This window comes from Monodelphis domestica, chromosome 8, assembly GCF_027887165.1.
Source record: "Monodelphis domestica isolate mMonDom1 chromosome 8, mMonDom1.pri, whole genome shotgun sequence".
Taxonomy (NCBI): Eukaryota; Metazoa; Chordata; class Mammalia; order Didelphimorphia; family Didelphidae; genus Monodelphis; species Monodelphis domestica.
In genome coordinates this window covers 42,173,566-42,192,676 of record NC_077234.1, presented here as the reverse complement: position 1 = coordinate 42,192,676, position 19,111 = coordinate 42,173,566, and the positions used below count along the sequence as shown (strand labels likewise).

The 19,111-nt window shown below is 39.6% G+C and overlaps 1 protein-coding gene across 2 annotated transcripts in view; it reads right to left on the bottom strand.

Annotated features, from left to right (window-relative positions):
- Positions 1-8,062: 8,062 nt before the first annotated feature.
- The window catches only part of USP13 (ubiquitin specific peptidase 13), a 139,766-nt gene continuing 128,717 nt past the window's right edge, over positions 8,063-19,111 (bottom strand). Inside the window, exons 20-21 of one of the 2 annotated variants that reach the window (XM_001368179.5) lie at positions 15,046-15,130; positions 8,063-13,792 (exon numbers count right to left, since the gene is read on the bottom strand). In XM_001368179.5, the coding sequence (XP_001368216.3) occupies positions 13,699-13,792; positions 15,046-15,130 (179 nt within the window). In that variant the 3' untranslated portion in view covers positions 8,063-13,698. The remainder of the gene's footprint in view (positions 13,793-15,045; positions 15,131-19,111) is intronic. The other variant, XM_007501977.3, reaches the window with a different exon arrangement.

The following is a 19,111-nucleotide window of genomic DNA, read 5'->3' as shown; positions in this document are numbered from 1 at the left end:
GCCAATTGTGTTTCTTCTTTCTATCCTGTTTGTTGCCGATGTTCTCAATATATCCTTCCTGCTGACGCTCATTCCCTTGCTAGAGTAGGTATATGAAACACCAGGTTCTCTGCTGGGGTGTTGAGGGAACTGGGTGTGATCATGGGAGAGGTGAAACACGACACTGAAGAAGAGGTACAAGGGGTCTGATGAATTAGAAAATAGCATTGGGATCCAATAGAAAAAGCTCTGATGTTGGGGATGTAGACTCTAAACAATCACCCTAGTGCAAAAATGGAAATAGGTCTTGACCAATGACACATGTAAAACCCAGAAGAATTGCTCATTGGGTACAGGAGGGGGTTGGGAGGAAGGGAGGGAAAGAACATGAATTGTGTAACCATGGAAAAATAGTCTATATTAAATAAATAAACTTTAAAAAAGAAAGAAAAGGCTTTGATGGCCTCTGACAACTCCAAACAGTTGAACATACATGAATTCCTGGACTTCTCTGATCTTCAATTTTCCTCACTTGTAAAACAGTGAGAAGTCCCTACCTCACAAGGTTGTCAAAAGGATCAAATGAGATCATGTCCATAGTGCTTTGAAAACATTAAATCACTTTAGAAACAGGCTATGATTATTTTCCTGCATGAGTTTGCTCCCCTGTAATGAGGTCAGTGGCAGAGAACAATCATTGACGTAAATGCCTTGCATATACACCAATGAGGCATTCCCTCCTTACCACCACCAATAAAAGGCGGCAAACAAAAGTTCTCTACTGGTTAAAACCAAGACTGGTGAGAGGGAAATATAGGCTCCTATTTTGACTTGTTAATTGCTAGGAAACTTGGTCAATATTGGATCATCAACAGAGGAACGAATGAAAGAGAAATGATCAATTCAGAGAGCACATACATATGACTGGAGTCTCACTTTGCTTAGTTAAGAAACACTGGAGAAAGCCCTGACTGAATGTGAAGAAAAGCTGGCTTGCTAATAATTTCCAAAAGAGTAAATGAATAAAAAGTTTCTTAGATCAGAAACCATAAATCACCTTCCCAATTTCCTCCCTGAACACTTAGAGAAATGCTAAAGACATCTACATGTCTTTTGAATTGTTCTTTAATCTTGATTTTTTTCTTTTAAAGATGGAAAATGCTTAAAAGGTTACAGAAATGGGCATCTTCTTTGATGCAATAATTCCATTTTAAAGGATATACACTGGAAGTGTCATCCAAAACAAAGAAAGAGCCATCTATTCACTGATACTCAAAGCAGCCTTATATGTACTTACAAAACTAAAATAAGAATAAGAATAATTATAAAGAAAACCTGGAAGCAACGTAAATATCCTAGGGGAAAAGAGTAATTCAGTAAATTGTGGCATACTAAATGTAATGAGATTCTATGAAGGAATTAAAATAGACAAGTAGGAAAAATAAAGAGAAATCGGGAGTTTTATGAAATAATACCAAAAAAAAAATGAATGGAGGACCAGAATGAAGTACCTGAAATGAACTTGCCTCTGTTGCTCTCTAATTATGTGCCTTTGGGCAAATCACTTTCTTCCTCTAGGTGTTTCCTCATCTGTAAAATGAAGTGGGGCTAGATGGCCTTTAAGATCCCTTTTAGCTCTAAATCTATGGGCCTAAATTATTCAACCATGCACACTATTTGATGCAGAATACCCCTAAAAGGAAAAAGTCCTCTATTTATAAAAGCCCTTTTTGAGGAGGCAAAGAACTGAAAACTAAGGTGGCTTCCACCAAATGGGGACAGACTGAACAAATTATGGTATATGAAGGTAATGGGTTGCTATTGTACTGTAAGATATGTCAAAAATGGTCAAAGGATATGAACAAGCAGTTTTCAGATGAAGAAATAAAGCTATCAATAACCAGATGGAAAAATGCTCTAAGTCACTCTTGATTAGAGCAATGCAAATTAAAACAACTCTGAGGTCCCACCTCACACTTAAGGAAAGTGATAACTGTTGGAGGTGATGTGGCAAAACTGGGACACTAATGCATTGTTGGTGGAATTGTGAACTGATCCAACCATTCTGGAGGGCAATTTGGAACTATGCCCAAAGGACAATAAATATGTGCACAACCTCTGATCCAGTAGTACCACTACTAAGTCTATATCCCAAAGAGATAAAAAGGGGGGACCTACTTGTACAATAATATTTATAACAGCCCTTTTTTGAAGTAGCAAAGAATTGGAAACTGAGGGGATTCCATCAATTGGGGAATGGCTGAGAAAACAGTGGCATATGATGGTGATGAGATACTATTGTGCTATAATAAATGATGAGCAAGATCATTTCAGAAAGAGCCAGAAAAGATTTACATGTGAAATGAGCAGAATCAGAAGAACATGGAACACAGTAACAGCCATATTATGGTATAATCAACTGTGAAGGACTCTCAACAATATAATTATCCAGGACAGTTCTGAAGGCCTTATGAGAAAGAATGATATCCACTTCCTGAGAAAGAAGTATTTGAATCAGAATGCAGATCAAAACATACTATTTTCCACCTTAGTTTATTGGGTTTTTATTTGTAATTTTTTATTTCATATGAGTATTCTCTTTAAAACAATAGATAATATGGAAATGGGTTTTGCATGATAATACATGTATAACTCAGATCAAATTGTTTACCATCTCTGGGAAGGGGAAGGGAAGGAAAGGCGACAACATGGATCTTATAACTTTAGAAAACATCCATGGAAAATTATTATTACATGTAATTGGTAAAATAAAATATTTTTGAGAATTTTTTTTATTTTTGTATTCTAATTTTTAAATTTTTTCCAAGGTTATATGATTCATGTTGTCTCCCTCCCCTCTTTCCTCCCCCCTCCCAGAGTCAACAAGCAATTCCACTGGGTTAATCATATATATATATATATATATATATATATATATATACATATATATATAAAATCACTCAATCTATTTCTATATGATTCATTTTTTTAAAGATAAATCTTTTAAAACCAAAACCCCAAATCATATACTCATATAAACAATTGATAAAACATATGTTTTCTTTTGGATTTCTACTCCCACAGATCTTTCTCTCAATGTGGATAGCATTCTTTCTCATAAGTCTTTCTTTCTTTCTTTCTTTTAAAAAACCCTTACCTTCCATCTTGGAGTCAGTACTGTATATTGGCTCCAAGGCAGAAGAGTGGTAAGGGCGAGGCAACAGGGGTTAAGTGACTTGCCCAGGGTCACACAGCTGGGAAGTGTCTGAGGTCAGATTTGAACCCAGGACCTCCCGTCTCTAGGCCTGACTCTCAATCCCTGGAGATACCCAGCTGCCCCCTCATAAGTCTTTCTGAATTGTCCTGGATCATTGTTTTGCTATTAGTTGCAACGTCTATAAATTTGATCATCCACAGTTTAACAGTTTCTGTGTATAATGTTCTCATGGTTCTGCTTATTTCACTCTGCATCAGTTCATGTAGTTCTTTCCAGTTCTTATAGAAATCCATTGATTCATCATTCCTTATAGAACAAAATGTCTTTTTCAAATGATATATTTCAAAAGGAATGGTTTTAGAGAAACCTAGGAAGAGTTATAAACTAATGCAGAGTAAAGTGAACAGAAGTGGCACTTAGGTGATATATCAATGCAATAACCAATAGGAGGACTGAAGATGAAGCATGATCATCTCCAGACAGAAAAGTGGATGATGAACTCAAAATGCAAAATGAGACATATTTCGGGATATGGGCAATTTGAGAATTTATTTGGTTTGATGCTGCAGATTCGCTGCAAAGATTTTTGTGTTTCTTTTTGTTCTGGGGAAAGGGGATGGGAGTAAGGTGAAAAATAAATTGGGAAATTGGGAAAAATTTATATAAAATTTTAAATCTATATATGAGGAAAATTGAAAAGAATGAATGAATAAAACATAATACCTGGGACCTAGTCAAAGTTCAATAAATAGGGGTTGAATGTTGACTGATTGATTGGCAAAGAATCCTAATGGAGACTTAGAGGGAGAAACTAGAAACTATCATGAGAACTTACACATTGAAAGTAATCAATTTAAATATAGTTATTAAGTCAGTAGAGTTATTTGTAATTAATGTTGTTGCTAATGAAACATAACTTTTTTTCTGGTGGTGATTGCTGGGCTGATACTGGATTTTTAGTACCAGCATTTCTTTGACCTGAAGAGTGTGTCTCACAATGCAAATGCAGACAAGTTTCTAAAGCATTATTTTAGAAACCATTGTCCCATGGGGACCCTTCATCCCTCACAGTAGTAACTACCAGGAACTGGAGGCTCTTACAAGCAGGTGGAGGCTGATAATGAGTTCTCCTCCTCTCCAATAGCAGGGGCTCTGAATCCTCAGGTCCATGAACACAGGGGTAACCACCCTCCAAATACTGACTTTGCACTACAAGCAGAAGCTAAGAATAGTTGCTGAGACTTAGCTGGCATCACTAGGCTCCCAGAAGATGAATGCCATCCTCAGACTCATTGCTTCCAAAAAAAGCCTTAGAAGTCATTTCCCCAATAGAATACAAGTTCCTTGAGGGTAGGGACTGTTTTTCTTTTTAATTTTCTTGTCATCTTTTATCTTAATCATCTCAATATAGAATCATAGATTTGATGTTGGAAAGAACTTGAGGTCATTTCATTCCACTCTCTCGTTTTCTAAGTGACCAAGACCCACACTGTTTTAATGACTTGCCCATGGTCACACAAGTATTAAGTGGCAGAGTGGTGGATTGAATTGAAGATTTAAGATTCTAAAATCTGTACATTTTGCAATACATAGAAATGTTTGTCTGTTGATCAAATGGAAAGAGAAGGAGGAGGAGGAAGAGGAAGAGGAGGAGGAAGAGGAAGAGGAGGAGGAAAAAGAGGGGGAGAAAGAGGAGGGGGAGGAGGAGGAAGAAGAGAAGGAGGAGGAGGAGAAATTACATAACATGTTAATATTTACTAAGTGATTTTAAAATATTATCTCATTTGATCCTCATAACAACCCTGAGAGGAAGATGTTAATATTTCCATTTCTAGCTAATGAAACTGGGATAGATAGATGAAGTGGCTTACCCAGGGTCACATAGCTAATATGTATCTGAGACGGGATTTCAATTTAAGTTTTCCTCACTCCAGATCTAACACTCTATCCATTGTCCTGCCTAGCTTCCACCACATAAATCCCAGTTATTATTTAGAAAGAAAAGAAAAGCAGTCAAAGCTCATAGAGATGCAAGAATATCATTTAATTTAAAATATATGAACTAGAGGTCACTTATATCCCTTTCCATCACAGTAAATACTCCTCTAAAATATCAGGGGAGCAGGACAGAGGGTGAGTACCAAGCAAATCATCGTTCATGGTACTGGACAGAACCCACTCCCCAAATATAGCCACAAAGTCCAACAAGGTAAGATTGGAATAGGAAAGTGTTCCTTCTTATTAACGCAGGGGCAAGAAAGACACCCCAATCAGCTACTATGGGCTTCATGGTTTTCCTGCATCCAGTGGGAAATGAACTGGGAGGGATGGATGCCACAAAGGAACCCCTGGGGAACTGATGAACTCACACAGCAAATTCCCACAACCTATAGGAATTGCTTTAAATTATAAGAAAAACAGATAACAGGTTCTAACCTTAGTTGAAGGTTGACTTGTTGGTTCTATAGAGTTGACTTTATTTTTGGTTTTGTTTTCCATTTTGTTTAGAAATTTATATTCAAAATATTTCTCATTTTTGTTCAGTAGTAGGAAGCATACATTATGAGGACTATTCTCCATCAAGACATTTCTCATCAAGTCTATGACTTAGAAAAGATTCCTAACCTGGAGTCGTTGAACTTGTGCTTTTTGATAACTGTATTTAATTTTGATAGTTGTATTTAATTATAATTGGAATTCTTCTTAATCTTAGTGTATTTTTAATATTTGTGTTTACTTTATTTTTGTATTTGTATTTATTTTATTTAAAAAACATTAGTCTGAAAAGGGGTCTCTAGACCTCACCTGGCTGCCAAAAGGGCTATGACACAAAAAAAGTTAAGAACTAACTTAAAGGATCAAATTTTAAGATAACAGACTTAAAGCTAGATGGGATCTGAGGCACCACGATGACTGATCCTTTCATTTTTATGAATGAAGAGCTGCAGTCCAGAGAGGCTAAGAAATGTCCAATGTCACAAAAGTTGTTAAGTGACAGTATCGGGATTTAAAATCAATTTCTCTGCCTGCAAATCAATCAATCAGCCATTCAACAGCATTTTTTTAAATACCTGCTGTGTGTCAGGCACTAGATGCTGAGAATACAAAGACAAAAATGAAACCATCCCTGCCCTAAGGAGTACACATTTTATCTCGATATAGTTCTCTTTCTACTTCAGAACTCACAGTGCCTGGAACACAGTAGGCACTCTAAAGCATATAGAGGTGAGGTGACTTACCCAAGGTCACATAGCTAGTGTCGTGTTGAAGATTGAGCCCCAAATCTTTATGACTCCAAACCTAGCACTCTACTCACTAGGCAATATTGCCTCTATGGATTTTTAGATGGAGGTGGGGCGGGTAAAGGTACTAAGGACAGTTCAACATCTCTAGAAAGTAGAAGTTGTGAACTTAATTATACTCCTGACTTCCCTAGAAACAACCCATAATTGTGGTTAAACCTTAACAGGGTCTTAACCCACTGAGTCATTCACCTTTGAAAGGATTATACTTCTTTACTCTGGAGAATAAGCAGTATTTGGAATCAAGAAAACCACAGCTCAGATTCTACCTCTGACATTTTTTAGTTGGAAATGCTCAGTTTCCTCATCTGTAAAATGGGACTAATAACATCTCCTAGGGTTATTAGGAAGCTCGAGTCAGATGAGAAATACACAGTGATCTGCAAACTTTAAAGTGGTTATATAAATGTCAAGCATAATTATGATTACTGGGGTAAGGATGGAACTTATCTATGCTTTCACTGGGATAGGGAACTTCCAGATAAGAAAATCTCCTTTCTTTATTTATGTCAGTTCTCTGCATATTGGGGTCTCAACCCGAATTTATCACCATTCCTTAGCTACCTTCTCACCCTGGAACCACTCTTCACCCCTGTAGCACTCCCCTCTACATTGGGGAATTCTTCCCAGAACCTCCATTTTGAGGAAGGACCAAAGTTGGTCATATCCTTCCAAAGGTGAATAACTCAATGAGTGAAGAACCTGTTCAGATGTAGCCACAATGCTGGGTTAGCAAATTCCTAACTGCCTAACCCTTACTCCTCTTCTGCTTTGGAACTGATACTTAAGACCGATTCTAAGACAGAAGGTATGGGTTTAAAAAAAAGAGAACTATGTATTTTGGGGCTCATTTGTTTATGGAAGCCCTTAAATCTATCCATAGATTCCATACCTTCCAGATCCATGGGGAAACTGTAGGTTAAGGGACTTGCCCAAAGTCTCAAAACCATGATGTGACCATAGAGAGGCTTGAACTCAGGTCCTACAGGCTCCAAATGCTGCCTTTTTTTATTATTAACATTGTTATTGATGTTTCATGATGATATACTTTCTATTTTAAAAGAAGGAATAGAAATAGGTAAGACGTTCTCAGGGGAATGATATGGCATCCTCTATTTGTATAGGTCAAATTCCTCTCTTCCTCCTGATAGTGAGACTTACGAGCATCCCACTCTAATGGACACCACGACAACACATGGCTCTGGAGGAGGTGAGCTCTCTATATCTCCACGGATAATCTATACATCTGATGATTTTAAAGTGACTTCTATTGAATGGAAAACCTATTCATCTCCATAATAGAGATATGATTTAGGGCAGGATATTTGAAATTTCAGTGTCGTTTAAGATATTCTTTTGATGGGCAAGAGGCAGGACATACTTTTCTGGGTAATTTTTCTTTGGATTTGTAGTGGGAAATAAGGAGAGATTGAAAAGGGAGAGAAGAAAGAAGGGAGTGAGAAGGTGACAAATATTTCCATTATGAGTGGGGACAACTCTCTGTTTTGCAGAGATAAGTGGGATGCTAACAAGGTCCTGGAAATAAGGCAGATGCTGAGGTGTCTTCAATTCAACAAGCATTTATTAGACACCTACTCTGTGCCAGACACTATGCTAGGCACTGGAGACACAAAGCCAAAAAATGAAACAGGCCCTGCCCTCAAGGAGCTTCCATTCTATTAGTGGAAAAGAACAACCACCAAGTCCCAGAACTTGGAAACAATTAAAAATAATAGCCAACATTCCCCCAGACTCAGTCTCCCGTTACAGATCTCCATGAAAAGGCCTAATACAATGAAGCACCTTGGATGTCCTATTAAGTGACTAAAAGAGGAGTCTACCTATATGCTCAGCACATAGTAGGTGTTTAATAGATGTTTGTTGAATTTTTTTCTATTTCCCTCCCTTCTTTAAAGAGATCATGAATACATCACATAAGACCAAAATAGATTCTTAGATTACTGTGGGTTTTATAAGTCAGAAGAGATTAAAAATTTGGAGCTAGAAGAGACCTTCCAAGGCCATCTAGTCCAACCCCCTCATGTTAAAGACGAAGAAACTGAGGCCTGGAGAAATGAAGTGGCTTGTCTAAAACTGGGACCCAGGTCTTTTAACTCCAAGTCCAACACTCTTTTCACTGCCTCAAGGCAAAAATGAAACATAATGTACTGCAGAAACTGAAGTCCAAAGATTGGAAGAGTCTTGCCCTGGGTCACTGAAGTAAGAGTCAGCAGAACCAGGATGCAAATCAAGGTCCTCAGATACCAAATCTGGTGGTCTTCCATTTCTCCATTCTGCCTCCTCCTCGTGTAGAGAATAATGACTTGAAAGTAGAAGTTTTCCAGAGGCAACTTCTTTGGTAGCTCTGGTTCTCCCCACAGATGGATAGCAAATGGTATTTACATAAAGAGATTTCCAGTAGCCATGTGATGAGAGCGCTTGCTCACCCAGAGAACTTTCCAGTGTGCTAATTGTGTCTCTCTCACATAAAATTCCAGTTTCTGGTTGTAGTTCAGTTCCTATCCAAATGGAAGATTGGATGGTCCATTCCAAGTCTACTCCTGGGACAGCTGCCATGTTTTTCAGATGACTAGAAGAGGGGGTTAGTTGGTTTGTTTTTGTTTTTTAAAAAAAGCTAGAAAGGAAGTCAATTTTACATAATCTAATCAAGATTTCACATCCTGGGACTTAGTTGGGGAGTGGACAGGTGCAAAGCTTGTCTGTGTAGAAACAGCCCTTTGTTTCATAAGGCAGATAAAAAGCAATATTTGTGCTCTCGTGTCCCAATTGTAGGGTCAGACAGAAAAGGAACGTTTTTCTGCTATTACCTTGAATCCCATTATCAATACTTTTAGAAAGAAGTTGTATATCCCAGAATAGGGTGTTATAAAATCCCATTTCGTTCAACTTATACAGACTGTGGTCAAGGGCATTTGTCTCTATGCCCCAGAAAATGCTTACCTTAAGATCTAGAGTCCCATCCCAAGAGCCCCGTGCTGGAAGGGACCTAAAATACCAGTCATCCAGACCACATCTCTCCCTCCTTGTAAAGATAAGTATATTTCCCCTAAGAGAGGAAAGGACTTGACCAGGGACCAATACAGAATCTGGGACAGAGCCAGGATCAAATCCTGTGTTGGTTACACTGTACTACCGCATTCTTTAACAAAATAATTTTGAATGTTTTGCCATCCACCATTTAAAAGCTCCCAGGCATCGCTCCCCTTCTAAAGAGTGGAAGTGATTGGTTTCCCATCCTCCCTTCCTCCTCTCCACCATTTTTTCCTCCAAATTCACTGCCAAAGCTTTTGTGATCTCCGATATTTTATTATTTCCCCTTGTGGTAATAAAGGCTTTCTGTGAAAAAAAAAATTCCCCTGCCCCCATCCAAAATGTTGAAAAATCAGTCTGACCTCCTGACTAGTTTATAAAAGAAATCTTGTTCTCTGGTGGCTGGCATAGCAAGCAGAATGACTATGGTTGACGCTAGAGGCAGAGAAATTGGATCAAGTCTTATCCTAGACACTTACTACTGGTGTGACATTAGGCATATAATCTAACCTCCTCTGGCCTCAGTTTTCTTATCTGTAATGTGAGAGGATTAAGTCTGGTGGCCCTTTCTACTCTACAGCTACAATCAGGGAGGCAGGAAAGGGAAGGGCTAAGGTGAGAAGTCAAGCAGATGTGGGTCTTGGCTTTGGCTGTGCTGCTAAGCACTTGAGTGGCCTTGGACCCTAGTTTCCTCATCTGTAAAAGGAGGGACTTGTATTAAATAAGCTCTAAGGTTATGGCAGCTAAAAGGTGCAGTGGATACGGCTCTTGGCCTGGAGTCAGAAAGACCTGAGTTCAAATCTTATCTTACTAACTAGCTGCATGACCCTGGACAAATCACTTAACCCCACTTAGCTTCAGTTTACTCATCTATAAAATGGAAGTAATAATAGCACCTACCTCCTAGGGTTATTGTGAAAATCAAATGAGATATTTATAAAGTGCTTTGCACACCTAAAAGCACTATATAAATGCTAGCTATTATTATCGATAGCTATTAAAGGACCTTAGGGGTCATCTAGTTTAACCTCTTCATTTGACAGGTGAGGAAATACCTAATCCAAAGTCACAGTCAGTGATAGAAAAGGGGTTTGAACCCAAATACTCTGACTCCAAAACCAGAGAACCTTCCCCTTTCCCATTGTGTCTTCAAGAAGTCCTGGGTTCCAATTCTGCCTCTGACACATACTAATTGTATGATCAGAGACAAGTCACTTAGCCTCTATGTGCCCCAGGCAACTCTCTAAGAGTAGGAATCACTGATCCCTGCTGATGGAAAGAATTTCCCATGCTGAAGAAATCACACTCTGGACCAAATTTTTTAAGAAGGAAGGAAGGAGTGAAGGAAGGAAGGAAGGAAGGAAGGAAGGAGGGAAGGAAGGAAGGAAGGAAGGAAGGAAGGAAGGAAGGAAGGAAGGAAGGAAGGAAGGAAGGAAGGAAGGAAGGAAGGAAGGAAGGAAGGAAGGAAGGAAGGAAGGAAGGAAGGAAGGAAGGAAGGGGGAAAGGAAGGAAGGGGGAAAGGAAGAAGAAGGAGGGAGGGGAGGGAGGGGGAAAGGGAAAGGAAGAAGGGAGAGAGGGAAGGAAGGGAAGAAGGAAAGTAGGAATCACTGATCCCTGCTGATGGAAAGAATTTCCCATGCTGAAGAAATCACACTCTGAACCAAATTTTTTAGGAAGGAAGGAAGGAAGGAAGGAAGGAAGGAAGGAAGGAAGGAAGGAAGGAAGGAAGGAAGGAAGGAAGGAAGGAAGGAAGGAAGGAAGGAAGGAAGGAAGGAAGGAAGGAAGGAAGGAAGGAAAGGAAGGAAAGGAAGGAAGAAGAAAGGGAAGAAGGGAGGAAGGAAGGGAAGAAAGGAAGAAGGAAGGGAAGAAAGGAAGAAGGGAGGAAGAGAGAAAAAGAATTATTCACTCTGCCTCAGGGGACCAGTTACTTTCAAGTTGTTTAAGAATCAATTGCATGTTAAAGGTGCCATTGACTTTTGTCATTTTACACCAGCAATTATGCCAAGAAATCAGGTAGTGAAGGCAAAAATATCCTCTCCATTGACCTGGCTTTAACTGATAACTTTAAAGTCAAAGAAGCTATCTGCTGAGAGAAGGGAGAGGGGATCCATTACAAGCTTATGATGTCACCTAACAATTGCAGAGGTGTTTCATTTTAAGTACCAGGGCAACTATTTCATCTCAATTTCCCACAAACTAGAGAGAGAAAGAATAATTCTCCCCATTTGATCCAGGAGGAAAATCAGGGTGTAGAAAAGTTAAGGGATGTGCCCACTGTCACTAGGAAGGTGCAGGGCAGATCTGACATTTTGCCTGGTGTACTTTTCTCCCTTCACCACAATGATGCAGCATGGAGAACATTAGAGTCTGATGATCTGGGACCAAATCCTGGCTCTCCCACTTTAAAAGCTGTCTGACCTGAGACAAGTCACATCTTCTCAATTTTCTACTCTGTAAAATGAGGATGTTGGATTGGATGACCTGTGAGGTCCTCCAAGTTCTAAATCTCCAATCCGATGACCCATACTGTTACTCTTCTCCCTGGAGAATGTCTGGGTCCTGATGATCAAAAGGCTATTTCTGATTCGGTACACAGTGGAAATTGGACTCTGTTCTGTTTTATCCAGAATAATTCATCCCGGCTCACTTGGAGGAGTAAGTAAGAAGTTCACCAAATAGTATAAACATCGAATACTCAGAAACTTAGGGCAAAGCAGAGTGAACATGAGAAAAAGGTCATGTTTCACATGACTTTAATACAAATCCAATAGCCTCAGAGGTTATGATCTGATCCCAGGCTTACAATAACATACTGACCTATGGAAATCATTAGATTTGTCTTTTCATAAGATAGTAATCAATGAATTCACTCTGCTCTCTATAAGTTTCCCATGATCTCTGCTGGCCAAAACGAATCAAAGGGGAAAAGAAGCCAGGGGAAAAGAAAGGGAGAACAATTGAAAAGAAGAACTCAGAAAACACAGGGGGGGGAAAGGAGGGTGATGAAATGCCCCAGCAGAGAGGGCTGTGACCATTGGTCTGAGGGTGGGCTCTGCAAGGTCCTGGGGAGCTGACCCATGAGGACACACTAGAGAACTTCATGAGAATCAATTAGCCACTTCTCTTGGAAATGGAGCCTATGCTTTTGCCAAGACTTGAAACAATTTACCACCTTGGGCAAAGCATCAGAACATGCTGGGAATGCATGGTGGTGGAGAGCTGGGGTGTCACTTATCCAGGGGAATTACTCATAGCAGCTAAATGGATGCCCCCCACTTCACTTTTGAAATCTAAGTGGAAAAGGGAGTTCTGATTGTTCCTGAGGTATAGATCCCTTTAAAGGCTTGGATGCTTCTTCTGGCCACACCCAATACCAAATGGTTCAACATTTAAAAATAAATCAACCATTGGATTTCAAGTGGATTTCAACAATACAGTCTCACTCTCTGTCTATCTGTCTGTCTGTCTGTCTCTCTCACATATGCACACACACGTACAAACACACAAAATTAGGTTATGAATATTGGTTTGACTCAAATTTAAAATATTTTCATGGCAGATCTAATATATTACACATAGATAGATCAGAATTTATTATCTGTGATTAGGTGGGGGAAGGGTCAAATCTAAGGCCAATGTGAGATCACCTCTATTTTTTTCCATATGAGGTAATATGGAGCTTTTTCATAGGGTCCAGCAGAGCCCTGCCAGTGGGAAACATGATTTGGCTTCCGTGAAGATCTCCAACGGTCATTCCAGGCTCACAAAGCCCAACAAGGGCTCAAACTCCACTGCAAAGCCCTTTTATATTTTTGGCTTTTGGGCTGCTTGCCCACTTGGCAATCTGGAAGCTTCTGAACATTATTTCCTCGGATGTTTACAAAAAGAAAACAATCGGTCGTCTAGGACGATGGAATAGAAATTTGCTGACTACTACTCCAGAAGGCATTCAAAAGCCAGGGGGCTCTTTAATTAATCTAGAAATACCGCATGGATTCCTGGGCATTTGGCAGCCCCGACTTTTTTTCCTTTGTCTTGCTTCTTCTTCTCCTTTTTTTTCTTTTTTTTCTTTTTTTTTCCTTTTTTTTTATCTTTTTGGCAAATTGTGAAGGCATATGGCATCTTCTGGGTAAGAAGTATATCAGAGGCCTAGCTTGATATCCTATGGTAAAAGTACATGTAGCCCAGGTCTTTGGGGGGCCTTTCTGAGGCACATACTTTATGGTCATTGTAGATCACCCATCTGCAAGGAAAACATAGAAACAATGGATGGATTCACAAGAGATTTGAGTCAGGAGAATTTCCCTGTCCCTCCCCACCAGAATTAGTTATTATTCACAGAATAATAATAATAGCTGAAATTTCTACACTAAGGGGGAATATGAGCACAGACTTAGAAATGGGAGAGGCCTCACAGAGTTTCTTGTCCAACCCCTTCATTCAATAGAGGAAGAAACTAAGGTCTAGGGAAATTAAATGACTTGGCTGGGTCTCCAAGAGGTAATCATCAGAAGTGGGATTTGAACCCAGGTCATAAGATCATTGCTCCAAAATTTTGAAGGGGCCTCATCAGCCAATTCATCCAACCCTCCTGGGATCCACTCATAAGATTAAGAGACTTGCCCAAGGTCATGCAGCAAGTATGTGTCAGAGGTAGACCTCATAGAGCTTTGAAAATGAGGATGCAAAAAATAAAAATAAATAAAGAGGATGCCAGCCTGGCCTCTGCAAAGGGCAATACATTCCAAGACCAGCCCCAACCTTCTGAGGCCATTTCATACATCATGGAAGGGAATTAAGTGCATACAAAGCAAGGTAGGATCAAATGCAAAGTCGGATCGCCTTTATCCTCCAAGGATCTGTGATTCCATCTAAGTTGGTTGTTAAAACCCTTCAGGCTCTTAGAAGTTGGTCTTACATAGCTGCTGTGACCCAAAAATATATCACCCAGGAGCCAAGCTGATGATAGGCATCCTCATTATTAGCCATACTGGTCCGTGGATTCCAGGGATGCCTTCTATAGCATCTCCCTAGAAATCTGCCCAGCTTGGGAGAACACACCATTCCTGGGGCTTTGCAGAGGATACCTTCATAATTCTAGATGCCTTTCAATCCCTTAATGAGTCAGAAAGACCCAAATTCAAATCCTGCCTCAAGCTCTTAATAACTGTGTCATCCTGGGCAAGTCACTTAACCACCATCTGCCTTAGTTTCATCATCTGTAAAATGAAGATTAACACCTACCTCAGAGGGTTGTTGGAAGGATCAAATCAAATGAGAGAATATATATAGAACACTTTGAAAACCTTAAAAAGCTATATAAATATTATTATTATCATTATTAGGCATCAGGGAAGGACCTCACAGAGGAGAAAAGCTACAGAAAAATCCGTCTTTACCAAAGAACCAATGGTGCTCAACAATGAATACTATTTGGATGAGCCAGGAACAGTTCTCTGAGAGCTGGCCCTTTTTTCTTTTCCAAAGTGGACTCACCTGCCTTCCTTTTTGATATGACAAACATAATGGCCACTCATGGTGGACGGTCCCATGTGGCTGATGAACCCAAATAGCTCATACCCTATTGAAAAAAGGGGGAGAAATATGAAGTCATGTCTAGCTACATCTTTCAACGACTATGGAATACTTAGAGATCACTCAGGATTCCACAGACACTCAACATTGGCCCCCAATCCTACTCCTCTCTGATGAGAGCCAGTGTGGTATGTTGGAGCCCTGGAGTCATGATAGGAGATCTGCTTTCAAAGCCCACCTTTGGCACTTTCTAAATATTGTATAATGGGCATGTCACTTCTTCTCTCCCAGCCTCAGTTTCCTCATTTTTTTAAATAAGGGTAATGAACCTGCAAACCATAAATAGCTACAGATTTATGACACAAAGAAAAAAATCAACCTGAAGACTTATGAATTCAATAGTGCCTGAATCAAAATACAGGTGGCATACATGGCTTAGATACAGCTCAAATCAAAACTAAAAACTGTGTAGACATTGAAATCTCTCCTCTGTGACTCCTTTGAACATCACTCCCCTGCTCAAGAAGTTTCAGTAAATCTCTATTGTCTCCAAAATAAATATAACAGTAGGCTTTGTATGTCCTTGATGGTTTTTTTCAACAATCATTACCTACGAATCGTTAGTGATAATATGCTATGATTTATTTACTCCTTTACATCAGCCCTGACCTCTTTCATCCTTCTCCCAGCTCTCTTTCTGACTCTCTAAACTTCCTCTTTTCCCCCAAGATTTTTCCAGCTCCCTTTTATATGTTGTCTTCCTCCATTAGAATAGAAACTCTTTGAAGGCAGGGACCATCTTTTTGCTAATCTTTGTATCCCTAGTACTATGTCCTTAGCCCCACAGTGCCTGGTGCCTCGTTAAAACATGTTTGTTGACTTGACTTGATTCCATTGCTTGTTGGGTCACCCACATTTTTAATTCCTGTGAAACTGTTGTATTCATAATTGGCAGTCACACAGCATCAATAGGAGGCTTTTGGTATGGGAAATGTGGGCCTTTGTATTTAGGGGATTATATATATATATATATATATATATATATATATATATATATATATATATATATATAATACAGAAATACAGAAATACCCCATGGAAAGCTGGCTCTAAAGGGGAAGAAAAAGAATTGGAGACAGAGTCACAGAAACAAACAGAGATGGAGGGATAGAGACAGAGATGGAGGGATAGAGAAAGAGAGAGACAAATAGACACAAAGACAGTGAGAAACAGAGACAGAGAGAGGGAGGGAGGAGAAAGAGAGAGAAAGGGAGAGGGAGAAGGAGAGAGAGAGAGAGAGAGAGAGAGAGAGAGAGAGAGAGAGAGAGAGAGAGAGAGAGAGAGAGAGAGAGAGAGAGAGAGAGAGAGAGAGAGAGAGAGAGAGAGAGAGAGAGAGAGAGAGAGAGGTGATAGATGCATGTGGGTCCAGTCCCTACCTTCAGAAAACTTATACTCTAACAGTGTAAATAACATGCATATGTCTAGCTACTTTACTAGATTCCAATTGGTCTTGCACCACATCCCCCAGAATGCCTAATCCAGTGCCTTACACATGGGAGATATATTCAAGACTCAGATAAAGCAGATACAAGGGAATGTGGGGTGGGAAGGCACTAAGAGTACCCAACAAAGGCCTCCTTCAGAAGATGCCATTTGAGCTGTCAAACAGCACAGGGCTGTGTCAACATTCCTGGGGCAATGCACCTGAATTGTGGCTGATTATATCAGCTAAATATAGCCTACGATGCCAAGCAGACAAGTCCCAAGCTCAGTCAGGCCTCAAAAAACCCAATACTGCATATCCAGAGCATGTCATAGCAAGCCCCAGGTGCATTTTCTCCCCTTTTGGTTCAAAACCTCAGGCACACTCAGACAATCATAAAAGCAAACTAATCAAAAGCAAAATGTTTCCTTCACATAAATCTAAGTCCTATAATTAAAATTAACAATGTTTATCAATATCAGCAACCATCAAATGCATTATTCAAGACCCCCTACTAGATGACAGCCCCAATAAGGAGCCTGGAGCTCAGCTGATTTCCATGAACTCAACAGGCACCAGAGATCTTAATATACCTCTGTGTCCGAAGAGAAAATCAGAACAGATCAATCAAAGAGGGCACATCACATGTCAGTCTCCTTTGGGTGCCTACACACACACACACACACACACACACACACACACACACACACACACACCCTCTCAACTTGCCAAGGGGCACCATCATCCTCAGGAAAAAATGAAGCTACTGTGACTGATTTATTTTTTTAAATTGTCCCAGAAAGTATCTTAAAAAACTGTCCTTAGATCTGGGGGAAAGATTCAGTGACTTATCCTATGCAAGCTTCTTGAGTTACAGAAAGAAGTCTTTAGTCCAGGGCAGAGGAGCTCGACTTGCTTTGTTTGTTACCTGTCTGTCCATATGATTGGTTCCCTTGATAATCCTGGGTGTTATATGTCATGCATTAAAAAGCTTGATTCTGAGAAGGTCCCTATAGGCTTCTCTAGACAGTCCTAGAGGTCTTTGACATGCAAAAAAAAGATAAAGACGAGCCTCTGCCTTCATGGAAAAAGTATACATGCCCCACTCCTCTGGAAGGATGCCCATACAATCCCCAAATCTGTTTTCCCTCCAAATCTATTACTTCCCTTCAAATTATTCCAGAGATGTAAGACTCAGTGGCTAGAAAGCAGGATTAAGAGCCAAGAAGATCTGTTCCAAGTTCTACCTCTGAAATACTGACTTTGTGACCTTGGGCAAGTCAACTTATTTCTCAATGTCCTACATGATGAAGGCCATAAGATGTAAATCATTTCATGATCTGCACTAGTAAAGGGAATTTTCATACATGGAATTCCCTATGCCAATAAAATCATAGGTCCAGATATACATATATGTATGTGTGTATGTATATATACATATATATATATATATATATATATATATATACAGTTTTTAAGCTGAGGGCATAAACTGTGATTGATTTCTTCTGACAAGACTATTCCTCACCTAAAAGAGAAATTTTCAACTCTCTTAATCTTTCCCTCTTATACAAGGCAATCCAAAAACTGTGGTGCAATTCTGAGCTATTAAAGCTTTTAAAAGGGGTTTTTTAATAATCTGCTTTAAAACAGCTCTGAAAGCTTAAAACTGCACTATGTCTTTTGGGACACCCCATAGTTGGCACATAAACAAGAGAGTCCCGATTTCTAACCCCCAACTCATGAATGGTCTTACTTACAAATGATCATGCTAACGCAACTCTACCAGTTCATGGCAGAATTCCAACCCTTCACTCACACACACACACACACACAATCAATCAATCAATCAATCAATCATGAGTTCTGATTGAAAAACTTGGAATTTTAAAGATTTGGGCTTACAAGTGAAGGAAGTCATCAAAAAAACCAGAGAGGCTTGAAACAGACTGTCAGGAAGAACAGTTCTGCTGTTACACATTGGCCCCTGTTCAAAAGCATCTTCCTTCACATTGAGACATTTTTCACTTTGCTTTGTGTTTGACTTCCTAAAATTCCATCAAGGAGATCCTGGGTTAACAAGGATCCTGCTTTTAAAATGTGGCTGGGGGTGGGGGTGGGGGGGCTACCAATCAGTCATACTTCAGTGTGAATTTTTGACCCTATAATTTCACCTGCATAGGGGACTCTCTATGACAAATATTTTTCTGTAACATAGCCTTAGAAAGTTGCCTCTGATGCTGAAAAGATAAGCGATTTGTCCAAGGTTATATAACCAGAATGGTTTAGAGGCTGAATTTGAATCCTAGTCTTTGTGACTCCAGGACAAGCTCTCCATCCACTACACTATTGTCTCTTTGGAAGTCAGCTCTCCTAGGAGCTTAGTCTAGATTCTCAGGGGTACCTCTTCACTAAATGCTTCACTACTTCAGCCTGTTTGGGAGGGGTTCACATTATTTTACTTTTTTTAGAATATTTTTCTATGGTTACATGATTCATGTTCTTTCCCTCCCCTCTTCCCTACCCCCTCCTAGAGTAGACAAG